Source organism: Phlebotomus papatasi, chromosome 3 (genome assembly GCF_024763615.1).
Source record: "Phlebotomus papatasi isolate M1 chromosome 3, Ppap_2.1, whole genome shotgun sequence".
Lineage (NCBI taxonomy): Eukaryota > Metazoa > Arthropoda > Insecta > Diptera > Psychodidae > Phlebotomus > Phlebotomus papatasi.
This window is the reverse complement of record NC_077224.1, coordinates 77,021,194-77,034,541: the sequence shown is the minus strand read 5'-3', so window position 1 is coordinate 77,034,541 and position 13,348 is coordinate 77,021,194. Positions and strand designations below refer to the sequence as shown.

At 32.3% G+C, this 13,348-nt stretch overlaps 1 protein-coding gene across 1 annotated transcript in view; it reads right to left on the bottom strand.

Annotated features, from left to right (window-relative positions):
• LOC129805846 (integrator complex subunit 3 homolog) overlaps positions 1-13,294 on the bottom strand; it is a 45,785-nt gene extending 32,491 nt beyond the window's left edge. The window contains exons 1-3 of the mRNA XM_055854063.1: positions 13,046-13,294; positions 12,000-12,823; positions 123-948 (exon numbers count right to left, since the gene is read on the bottom strand). Coding sequence (XP_055710038.1) covers positions 123-948; positions 12,000-12,823; positions 13,046-13,120 — 1,725 coding nt within the window. The 5' untranslated portion in view covers positions 13,121-13,294. The remainder of the gene's footprint in view (positions 1-122; positions 949-11,999; positions 12,824-13,045) is intronic.
• Between the last annotated feature and the right edge of the window lie 54 nt (positions 13,295-13,348).

The window sequence follows — 13,348 nt, the reverse complement described above, 5'->3', positions numbered from 1 at the left end:
AATGTTTAAAATAGTCATTTAATTTTTTTCTATTGAATGTTTCCTCACAAGAAAAGGGATATAAGGTCCATTAAAAGTTAAAAAAAAAAATGGATTTAGAGTAGAAAAGTTAATAAACTTACCTTGGAAAGTGGTAAATCGTCATCATCATCAGTCAAATCTTCAGTTTTCACCGGTGTTTCCTCCTCATCATCACTGAACTCCACCTCATTCTCCCCCGATTCCCCATCCTGCTCATTGCCTGACGTTGTTGCATTTGTCACGCCCTGTGGATTGTGCGACCGAAGTTGATCACTGACTGTCCGATTGAATACTTTATCATCACTGTTGAAGTTATTGTGTATCCCCGGACCCCCAATGCGTTCATCGATGATATAGAGATTTGTACGATCATCACTGGCCATCTGACTATTGGCATCATTTGGATTTGGTCCACTGCAGAACTCACGGAAATTCTCCCTGATCATCTGCTTCAATTCTCTATCCAATTTTGGTGATTCAAAAAGTGGATAGAGATTCGGAATCACCTGTTTCTCCAGGATTTTTCTCAGTGAATTGTAAACACCCATTCGAATTTTATCTTCATTTTTCGGATAAAAATTCTTCATGATACGACACAGAAAGTCCAACAGTGTACTGCTGACCAACGGATGATTCCGTATGGAATGATACATAACTAATATACCAGGCTCCACATTCATTATGTTATCCTTCATGGGATCAAAGAATAGCCAATCATAAAATAATGCCAATTTAGCATTAGCCAGAGCTGTGGGATTTGTGCATGAGGTAAGAAGCCAACCAATAATGGCCCATCGTGGAATAATATCCGAACAGAGCATATCATTTGTCGGATGAATTGCATTTATGATGAATCTTATTAAGTCTGAGCGCAAACTGTGAGATTCTGGTGTTGTGAAGTATTTATCTTGAAACCAGTCTTGGTATCTGCGAAAAGTACACCAACAAGAAAAAAAAGAAAAACATAAACCCATTATCACTCTTTCTCCCACACAAAAAAAATCATGCGACTTTTTTCGGTGTTAGGAAAATATTCATATAAATTTTTATATCTCCCTTTCTCTTATTCTCCCGTTTTTTTTTGGTCAATGAAGAACTCCCCTTATCAACGAGTGAAAAAAACTTTGCAATGCATCTTACGATTAATCACTGAATACAACAAACAATAGCCGAGTTGTAATCTTATCAGAATGTATTAGCAGATTTATTTCCCAATAAGATATGGATAATTGAAGAAAAAAAGCTAATGACAAGACTATTTCATTTTACGAGAATTGTGATTCTTCTATTGGAATTTCGAACTAGAAATAAATTACTCCCACATCTATGGAGAATTCAAACACTGGACACTCGTATCATAGAGTAAGTGAATAGAAAAAAATACTAATTTTCTTTTATGAATGAACTGCCAAATCTGTGATTTCGTACTGAAGAACATCTCTAATAACTTTTTTATTTTTGACGTACATAACCACTCCTTAGAAATTACCCCGGGCCAAGTTATCAAAGATTCAATTTTATGTAAATAATTATCTCAATCTGCAAAAAAAATCTTTTCTACTCGTTCACTGAGAGAAATCCGAAAAAGTCAAAATAACATTCCTTAAAAGTTAATCTCACCCTGCAGTATTAATCCGAAATCGGTGTAAATATCACCCATTATGAGTATATTATGGGTTAAAGTTACCATTTTCCATATTAAATTTACCCTTAAAAAGGTGTAAAATTAACATTGAAAAATGTTGATATATTTTTACACCTAAAAAGTGTTAGTTTATGAGTTAAAAAAAGTTAATCGCACCCTCTTTCTTTTCTCAGTGTATCATCCTTAAACGGTTAAACGGTCAATTATGCGAAAGTACTGTTGGTTGAGGTATAACATCTAAGTCATGAATTCGAGCATTTCACAAAGCATGGAACGCTTTCTTATCCAAGAAGCAATTTTTTCTTAATATAGTCTTGTAGAATTCCCTAAGTAAGGCATTATATATCCAAAAATCTTTTTAATTTGCTTACAACGCTCTTGGTTCCATCACTGAGATAAAGTGACGCACTCTTGAGGATCTTAAGAGCTTTATAAGAATTTCAACAAGAAATTCTTACTTTAAGTCTTTTAAAAGTGCACACTTTAAGTCTTTTAAAAGTGCACTAAAAGACTTGTCAAATACTTGGTTCTATAAGGCAGCTATTTTGCTTCTTGGGTTCCCCTTTTGAAATCGATAGTCATGATTTTTGAAAAACAAATGCACTCATTTAATTAAAATTTTGTACACTCCTTCTAGACAGGACTATTTGGCATGCCCAGAACAAAAGGGACTTATCGTATATGCATTTCCCTTTTAAAATAGTCCACTCTTACTTCAATCGACTCATTTAGTACTTGAATGAAGGGATGGCGTTTATGCTTGATCACGACTTATTTTATAAGACAAAACGTGGTGCAATATACGCCGAAAATTGTACTCTTTTGCATAAAATTCTTCCAGAATTTGAAATTTAAATCTTTTCAAATAATCTTTTGTTCATGTACGAGTTCTACTCACTCGTGGCTGGAAAAATTTAATGGTATTTCCCAAGGAATTTCCTAGGATTTTTCTTTTACACTTAAGGATACACTTCAGTCGAAATTAATTTCTTCAGGTATATTAAAATACTAGCGGACACACGTGCCATATAAAAGTATCTCATCGCATTGGGATTGGAAATCAAGTTTGGAGGAAAACAGAAAAAAAGAAGACAATTAAAAAAATTAAAAAGTGAAAAAATCATATTTTCTAAAGAGATTTCTCTGGGAATCACTATAACGAATTCAAGTCAAATATATGAAATTTCCATAAATTTTCCATAAAATCCTCTAGTTTTTTCCCGAATTTTCTCCTAAATTTCCCTTGAATACCCTGAGCAAATTTCCTTTCTAAGACAATGATAACTACATAGGCTTTCACGGGGATTTCATTGGGAAGTATAACCATGTTTACCCCCGCGGATATCAATTAAAAAATTCCGGTCAGAGGACAGTAAATTTCTCTGAAATATAAACGTGACGCGGAAGTTCCCTTTTCCTACTTGCTCTTTTTGGAAATTCGTTACGACTAAGAGCTGAAATTGTCGATAAGGAGACGTGGAAAATTCTAGGGTAAATTAAGCTAATTCAAAACCTGCTCCAAATGGAAATTTTTCGCTATTCCAAATGGAAACGTCATTGTTTTCATGATAAATACAGTACTAAATTATTATTCTTATATATTTTCTATACCACAGTTTCATTATTTAGTTAATTTTGCTCCAAATAAAGCGAAAATCCATTCATATTCACAAATTTTAATTTGTTAATTTCTCAGGAAAATTAAAAGTGTAAATTTTCACCATCGAATTTTTCATCGATTTGCCATGTTTTCCAATGAAAAACAATTATTTATTGCTAGCGGTACGTGAAGTTTTCAAATGAAATAATTATCTATTTCGTGAACAAAAAGGGTTTTTCTGAAGTGTCTGCAAATGCCTGGAAGTCTGGAAGCCTTCAACAGGAAACCCCGGAAATATGATATTTTTGGAGAGGTTTTCTTATTGTTTTAGATGGGAAAGGAGAAAAGACCAGGAATAAAAACAAATCCTGCACTCAGGAGCAACTCAACAAGATTTTGGAAGTCTGTCGTCGCGGTTTCACTTACACTGTTTGTCTCCAATTAGAAACTTCCCTTGTCTCCATTTAGATTGTTTCCAATAGAAGCATTTTACGCTTGCGGATTTTTCTTGTATTTAAGAAGTTTTCAAATTATATCTAAAGAATTTTCACTAAACAGTAATATTCTAGAAGAGTCAAGGAGCAAATTTATGTAATTCTCTTCAGAAAAAAAAATTGAACTTAATGTGTTGAATCTTCTGTTAAAGTTAAAGCGTTTGGAAATGGTTTTGAATTAGGACATTTACCCTATGAGATTTCTTTGAATTTTCCTGTGCCATTTTTTATAGGAGTTTGAGAACACTTCTCACCACCCAAAGAACAAATGACATTTTATACTAAAAACACAAAAAAAAACTTTTTTTTATTAAGGTGTCCCTTCTGGGATATTTCTCCAAGATTAGAATAAATCAAAGAAAAAATGTTATGGACATGTCATTTTTTAAATAAAATTAAATAAAAGAAATGAAATCTTAGCGGTCTACGACTGGCACGGCCGATTAGAGATTAGGCCAATTTTGTCGACCAGTCATTATCTCAATCTGTGGGTTACCTAAAATACAAACCCTGTAAGTATGAGATCGATCAGGGTTGGTTGACCAAACAACACCAACACAATAGCTGTGATTGTAAAAAAAAGCCCAACTAATCCTACAAAAAGGTAATTGAACGACATGCCCTAAAATTTCAACAAATCTCAGATAAATCCTATAAGAAATTCCTCTTGTTCAATCAATTTCTATATAAACTTGTAATAAAGATAGGACTTTCTGTATTTCCATAATCCCTTAATTGAGTGTTTCAAATTAAAACAATGTCTATAAATCACTATTGAGAGAAGTAAGAAGTGTTATCGCATACATTTTGCATAATTTCCTGATAGGCATTGTAATAAATATTTGTTGCCACAATAGAGCCAACTTATAAGGATTAGGCTTTGATTAGGATTACTGTTTTTAGCATGTGAGATAAGATAGAAATGGTATAATGTATATCAAAGAGTCTTTTAGGTCATTTTTTTAAGAGAATATAAATGCTATAAATGTACAATGGATTCTCAATTACGTTTTACGATTAAGACAAACAACTGATTGTAAAGTATTAAATTCACGTGGTTCAAATTTCATTACAGTCATAAATTTAGACTAATTCATACGTAATTTTTATTTGGTCTCTTTATTCCAACCAATATCACTTTTTGCCCAACAATCTAAATAGAATTTAAGAGAAATTTAGCGCCCGGCATGGCAGAAGCATTTGAAAAAAAGGTTATCAATATCGCTTGCACAGTTTTTTTTATTAAATTTAGGCTTCATCAATCAACCTTTGATGTTGCCCTTTTGGAAACTGCTACGCATTTATTAAAAATGGTTATAGATAGAATATATATATTATACATATTTTTAAAGGTTATTTAACTTGAACTTATTAATTTTCTAATTTGTTTAATATGTTGGCATAATATGGCTTCATCATTTTCCTATTATGCCAAAACAATATTTCTCTATTTAGAGTGAATCAAAAGTTTGGAAAGAAGTCAAGGAATCCACCTTCTATAAACTTACCAAAACTTCTAAACTTTTACTGGAAAAAAGTTTTAAATTGCAGCAAAAATACTTGTCTATCACATTTTTTAATTACTGTAATGAAGCGTGTGAAGCTAAATTGCAAATTACTTGTTTTTACAAACTAACCCACTTCTTTAATCTTCTGTGACGGAAATAATAAGGTCAATGAGAACCTAATACTTTTTAGAACACGTGAATTGTGGTAGGAAACAATGATGGAATAATTAAGATTAGTTTATTTGAGCAGGAAGTTATAGGAGTAAAGTGATTTTATTTTTTTTAGTATCAACTCGATTAACCCTTTAACTATTAAAAAATTCTGGAATGTGCATTTAATGGAGTAATTATGCTTCTATATAAGATCTTCGTGCAAATGGATTTGACTATAAAAATTCTAGTTTCTGTATTAAGTTGATGAAACGTATAATTCCTCATCTAGTCATAATGAAATTATTCCCCCTAATTAAATTTATACTTTGTCAACGTTAGGGGGAAGTGGGGCTATATTGAGCTAGGGCTATATTGAATACATTATTTTTCCGGATATTTCTAAAGGAAGCAGGGCTTTCACATAATATAAAATTTAGATAGACAAAAAATGATGATAGATTAAGTTGATAAATGAAAAATGGTTTGAGAAGCTAAATTATAACGCGGTAAGGCTCAGTTCTATTTAAAAAAAGAGGAGAAAACCGCCCAATTTCAAAGGTGCCGCCGTTCAAATGTGCAATACTTCCCGCTAAGTTTCTAAATTAAATTATGGCTAGGTACAACTTCCTTTAGAAATTTTCGAAAAAAATGCGTTTTCAATGCAGTCCCAGCTCAATGTAACCCTACATCCCCCTATAGCAAAAACGATAAAGTCTTCTTACTAGCCAGTATAGTCCCAAATCAAGAATTTTAATATATATTTTTTAATAATAATAAATTGTTTATGTCATGAGTAATTAATTTAAATTAGGTTATTCTTTAAAAAAAAAAAGATTTTTTAAAGAAATTATCCAGTTATCTAAAAAAAATAAAAATGATTTAATTTTTAAGAAGTCCTACGAAATCAACATTTACCTCAAATACCTCAAATACTTATGCATTTCCCTTTTAAATAGAACAATATCTTCTTTAAAAAAAATTAGATAAAGGAGTATATTTCCTATAAGAATTATGCCGATTAGAAACTTCTCAGACGTTCTAGGAGTTCGTGAAATTAAAACGTACCCCAAAGATTTAAAGTCTAAATGCGATTTTACTAAATTATTCTGGCACATTTGAGAAAGGACTATCGGTTCTGGTTTTATTAATTTAGAACCATAAAAAGCATAACAAATTCCACAAAAAATAAAATGTAATTCTAACTACAAATATTTAACAAATCGTTATCCTGGAAACTATTCAAATTAGAAATTATTCTTTTAAGGATAAAGTACTAAGTACCATTCATGTACAGGTTCTAAAAAAATGTAACACAAAATTTTTTATATACTTTCAAGGTTATGTTTAACATAACCTCAAAATTCTAATCATTCGTTGAAAGACAGGAATGAGTCTCAATATCTTAGAATAATAGACAAGCTCAATAATTTCCTATTTGCCTACAAATTTAATGAAAAATACGTAGATAAAAAAAATATAGCGAATAGTTTTGACGATGACAAAAAAAATGTAACCTCATTTTTCTCCAAATTTTCATTATTCAATTGGATCAAATTTAACAATTTTGCAGTCTTAGCAGAGATAAATAAAAATGTATTGAAAAAAAGAAATATAAGAAAAAATCAATAGATTTCCTGTACATTATAAAACCGGAATTGTATAAGGTAAACCGTTTTCAATAACATAACCTCAATCCTAACTGAAATTGGAATATTTATATTATTTTTTTATTTTTTAAAGACAGTAAAATCAATTTAAAGTACACCTACGGAAAGTATGACAATATGGAACCATCACATTTTTATTTTCCATTGTAAATTATTTTAGAATGCGAGGTTACATTGAGCTTAACCTAAACATAGATTTAAAAGGTTCTGAATTAAAATCAAATATTTATACAGTATAACATACAGTATAGTTTCTCACGTTTCTCACTCCTAAAATGTGAACAATATTTTCAAAAATGTAACGGCGGAATACATATGAAATGCACTAACCCTATATATATCAAGAAAAATAAATTTAGATATTTTATCATTGTAATTTGTTGTTAAGTAAGTTTAATTTGACGAAGAAAATTAAATAAACCTGAGAAAAATGGTTCTAATTCAGACTCCACGGAAAACTTTCTTCACTAACCTCAAATTTTGCAGTTGTTCATATTTGAAGAGTTCATTTTTGAGGAAATAATGCGATTTATTTAAATTAGAATTAAAATTAGAAAAACTGCTTTTCAATTTAGAAAAGCTTTTTTTTTGAAAAATCTTCCCCCTTTTTTGCACACTAAACTTCGCTTTAATTAAAGCTCAAGTTTGGCCAAGACACCTAATTCTTAATTTTTTAACTCTTTAAGACAAGAGGGTCAAAAATTGGTGGTCATAAAAAATCATTTTTTAAATAATTCGTCAAAAATTGCCTTTTTTAAAAAATTCTGACGTTTCTGCCTACAAAGATAGGGGAAATTTTCTTAAAAAAGGCATTTTTTTAAAAAAAATTTCTATACTAATGTGTAGACGCCATTACATTTTAGAACAAAACACAACTTTAGACGGCCGTAGGATAAATTTCATTTTTAGGTCCTTATCGTCCTTATAGTTAAATAAATAATTTTCTTAAAAAAACGAATACAGTAGACTCTCGCTCAATCGGCTCTTTCTCAATCGGGCGACAAATTTTGTTGACAATTTTCACGTTTAAGTATGAAGCTAATTCGATCAAATTCGCTGTAGTTCTTCCTATTTTTTCGTGATTCTTTACAATTGAGCGCTTTTTGTGGAATTTACAAAGGTTTTGACGCTCAATTCTATCGCTAAACCATATGACATTTTGCCCTATATTCCCGATTGAGAGAGAGTCTACTGTAAATGATTTGTTTAGTCACCTTTTAAAGATTTATTCAAGATATGTAAGATTTAACATCACATTGTGACTTTTGTTGAATAATAGAAGTTACTCTTCTCTTTGGTACAAATAAATTTATTCTATAATTGAGGTTATGCTCGACATAACCTAAAAAGACCGTACCGTTAGAAAGTAATCTGATAATATGAAATTCAGTAGTTCTGCGTAAGTGAAGTAAAATTTCCTCAATGATTTATTACTATACTAATCAATTTTGTTTTGGAATTTAACAAATAGTCCAAAATATTTTAGATGGTCAATTGTTGTATTTTTAGGTTAGAAATTAAAAAATTTAAAGATTTTTTGGATCAGTTTCCTTTCTGTATCATGGCTGTATATGAAAAATTCCACTATGCTGGATATTAAAAAAAAATGTGTTGCAAAGCATTATGCCGTGATTTTTTGAGGTTAGACTAAATATAACCTAAAAAAAAATCTCGAATTAGCCTATTAAGAGCCTATTAATCAAATGAGGGAATGAAACTCAATGTAATATTGACGGGTTGGACTCTTAAGTAACTAGAGTATTTCAGTCTCCCTAGCCCACGAACATCCTGTTACGAAATTGTTCTAGAGACGGTAGGTGACTTACAATTTTCCTGTTATGACCATTGTAATCTTAGAACAACTTAGAAGAATTGACTTCTACAACATATCCCATCAAGCCCATCAAATACCCAATATTTTATATATAAAATATTTCAGGTTGTGTTACACCTAACCCCAAAAATGTGTGACATATTTTATATGGCAGAATTTCTTAATTTGTAACCTATAGTGTAATTTTTTATTCAATTGTCCTGCCACAATACAAGAACTGATGTAGGGTAAATGTGCCAAATTTCGGCATAGTTGCATGCAAGCGCCAAAGTCTGAAGTTTGAAATATAATATTTTTAATACAAATTGAATTTTTTTTTGTTATTTTTTATAAGGAGTGTTGCTTGGAACTTTGTAGACAGTCTATCGTCTTTATTTTCTCTAAATTCATCCTTAATCCATTTTAAAATGAATGAAAATGTAGAGATAGCATTGGTGGCCTATTCCGGCCACCTTAATTCTCATAGTTTCTTGCCCTTCCGGAATTCTTCCAATGTCTTTTTCAGATCATCTTGTTCGTTGAAGCGACATTTTTTGTTATTTTTTGCATTATATAACCTCTAGAGTACGCAAAAACTAAAAATTTATGGAAATTCGATGAACAAAAACTGTGGCCGAAATTGCAAGCTGGTTGGAATTTGGCACACCTACCCTAAGTTTTTATTTTCAATTTTGAATATTTCAAATTCTAACCTCAAAAATTCAACAAAACCTAAAAATCCAAAGCGTTTCTTTGCTGTTTGTTAAATTCTAAAGTAAAAATATTGGAGATTTTTTTTTGTACGGGAGAAATAACATGTTTAATTGAACTTGGGAATTTTCTATTAAGAGCTGACATTTTTTGAGGTTATGACATACATAACCTTTATATCCTAAAATTCTCAAATAACCCCTCAAATAAATATTTTTAGTCCAAAATTTAAAAAAAAAACTTTGAATCTGAGAATAAGTCATAAAAAATAAAACGTTTACAGAACGCCAAAGAGATCCCTTTTACTGTAATGTTCTCTAAAAAAAAAATTAAAAGGATAGCAACTGGATTTCATGCGTCAAAATAAAAAAAAATATTGGAAGAAACCTGCAAAATTTATGCCGAACGAACAATAAATTTTGTTTCTAAACATGTTTTCAAAATTTTTATGAGAGAGACAAAGATGACTATTTAGATCTAGTTTCCATTCACTGTCATTGAAACGTTAAAAACATGTTTCCAAAACAAAAGTTATTGTGTGTTGGCTGCGACTTTTTGGTCAGTAAAAAATGAAATATGATCAGTAAAAAATTAAATTTGGTCAGTAAAAAATAAAATTTGGTCAGTAAAAAATCAAATTGGGTCGGAGAAAAGTCAAATTTGGTCGGTAAAAAATCAAATTTGGTCAGTAAAAAATCAAATTTGATCAGTGAAAAATCAAAATTGATCAGTAAAAAATGAAATTTGATCGGTAAAATATAAAAAATGGTCAGTAAAAAATAAAGTAAAAAATCAAATTTTCTGTGCTTCGGGAAGTTATCTGTATCGTCTGTTGAGACAAAGGGAAATTTTTCGTGTTTTGGGAAGTAATTTGTACCGCCTGTTGAGCCAAAGGGAAATTTTCTGTGCTTTGGAAAGTTATCAGTAGCACCTATTTAATTTTTGTAAAAAAAATTAGGAAAGACAAAATATGAAATACGAAATGGTAAAATACGAAATGTACTAAAATACGAAGTTTCCGCAATACGAAATGTGCAATACTTTTCATCTGGATATGCAAAGTTTTAACTTTTATTGATTTCCTTTTAGTTTTTTGTTGACTAAATTATTATTCACTGATCATATTTAATTTTCCACTGATTAAATTTCACATTTTACTGATTAAAAAAAAAACATTTACTGACCAAATTTGACTTTAATGGCTCCGGCACACCTTTTATATTAGGAAAATTTCATAAAGTCGAAATTCGGATCCCCTTCTTTCTCACATGTTTTGCATATGACTATCTCATTCTTTCGCATACCAAATTCGATTGAGCTAAATTGAATTTGGAGTGATGTTTAAGAGAAGAAGAGTGCGAGAGAATGAGATAGACATATGCAAAACATGTGAGAAAGAAGGTGATCTGAATTTCGACATTATGAAATTTTCCTGATCTAAAAGGTGTGGCGGAAGCATTACTGACCAAATTTAATTTTTTCCGATTTTTTTTAAAGTTTTTTATTGACCATATTTAGTTTTTTATTGACCGTATTTGATTTTTGGCTCCGGCACACCTTTTAGATCAGGAAAATTTCATGAAGTCGAAATTCGAAACCCTTCCTTTCTCACATATTTTGCATATGACTATCTCATTCTTTCACATACCAAATTCGATTGAGCTAAATTGAATTTGGATTGATGTTTAAGAGAAGAAGAAGAGTACGAGAGAATGAGATAGACATATGCAAAACATGTGAGAAAGAAATGGATTCGAAATTCGACTTCATGAAATTTTCTTGATCTAAAAGGTATGCCCGACTGACCAAATTTAATTTTTACCGACAAAATTTAATTTTTTACTGATTTTTTAAAGTTTTTGACTGACCATTTTTAATTTTTTACTGACCATATTTTATGTTTTACTGACCAATTTGATTTTTTTTTACTGACTAAAAAGATTTTGCCTTGTGTGTTGGCCATAACAGCCAAAAACTTCATTACTTTGCAATGCCTAAAGCTTTTTAAATGTTTTGTAAATCTCTTCCAAGAGGAAATCTCTTCCCCTGAACAAGATTCATCTCCGCCACTTCCACCTTTATTGAACTAATTGAATTAGCCCAGCTAATCGATATAGCATTTTAGAATGAATATTTTTGAATTAATTTATTAAGATTACTGACGCTTTTAATCACCCAAAAAAATTTCTCTTTGCACCTGGAAGGTCAAAGAAATGCTCTCCAACCCATTTTCTATTCTTTTTATTGCCATCAATCAACGGAAGTGATTTTTGAAATAGAGCTATTGGCCTAGTGCCAAAACAAACTCAGCACAGCAATGCATTGTTGCAGAGAGTACCGTGGAAAAATATTTAGCGGTTTAGCTGCAATTTAGGAATTCCACTCACCTTTTGTGATTTCCAAATTTGACGCTGCTTGTGAGAAAATGCAGCTTCCTCTCGATTTCCGGCGTCAGCCGTGACTGCAGAAAACGCCGGCTGGTGCGTGTCTGAAGGATCTGCCAGACACCCGTGAAGGAAGTGCATAGGGACTTTGGATTGAGGAAGATATCCTTCCACAGCTGATCAAATTCTGGGATTCTTGCTACATTCTGGAGGAGACGGATGAAATCCCTGCCCAGTGGGATGATGTCTGTGAATCTATCGCGAATGAGCGACACGACAAATTTCACTTCTTTAGCTCGCAATGTGTTCAGGAGGGGACTCGTGTGGTCCTCAATGAGACGGACGTAGGTATAAACGACTGTGCCCACGAGAAAGGGTGTCTTCTCGAGCCACTGACGATGGTCAATGAAGATGTCCAGGAGTCCCTCGACCAGAAGCAGATTTCTCTGTGAAACATCCCCACCACTAGCCTGTCGTAGCATATTCCAGATTATCTGGTCCACATTGAGCACAGCATTCTTCACAAATTCCCGCACCAGCCACAGAAGCTGCTTCCGGGCGTTATCTGTGATTTTGGGATATTTATCGGCCACCAGCATGGACACATTGGTCGTGGCAAAGGTCAGACCATCCCTCGTGAGCAATGTGAGGTCTCTATAAGTCTTGGCAGCCTGTGATGGATCCGTCAGGATGGTATAAATCATTCCCAGTGAAACATCCTCGTGCTGCTTATCCTTGGCCATTGTCGTGGCCAGGAGATCATGTAGCTCCTTGTCGTTCAATCCTGCGGTCATGGGCACAAAATTCTGATGAGCTCGTTCGAAACGCTGCAAAAAAAAACAGCCAGCAAAAAAGAGCCAATTAAAAAAAAGGCAAAAATAAACCAAGTCCGGGAGTCCCTGCAGAGATTTTTAAAAGGCCGGAATCTGACAACACAGCGCGTTTGTCAAACGCACACAGTGAAAAAAAGAATAACATAAAAAAACAAAAATGGCTACTGCCAGATTAGGGCCACACCACAGATTTCAGATGCATTTTTCACAGCCTACCTCTTCAAAATCGTCCCGCAAATCGACCGCAGACAATGCAAACAGCTTTGATGATGGTATTTTACACGTTTCCATTTTGATTTACTTGAGTTTTGAGGCGATTTTCTGCGTCCACATACGGAGAGACAGCATATCGACGAAAAAGTCGTCACGATCAGTGGTACCAGCGTCGAGGGGTCACCAATTTAGCGATAAATCACTCACGTTTCCCCACTACATGTCTGCAGATTCAGCAGTTTCTGCAGAAAAACGTTACACAGAACAAACCCAATAAAAAATGCTTCGACGGCTTTGGCACACTTG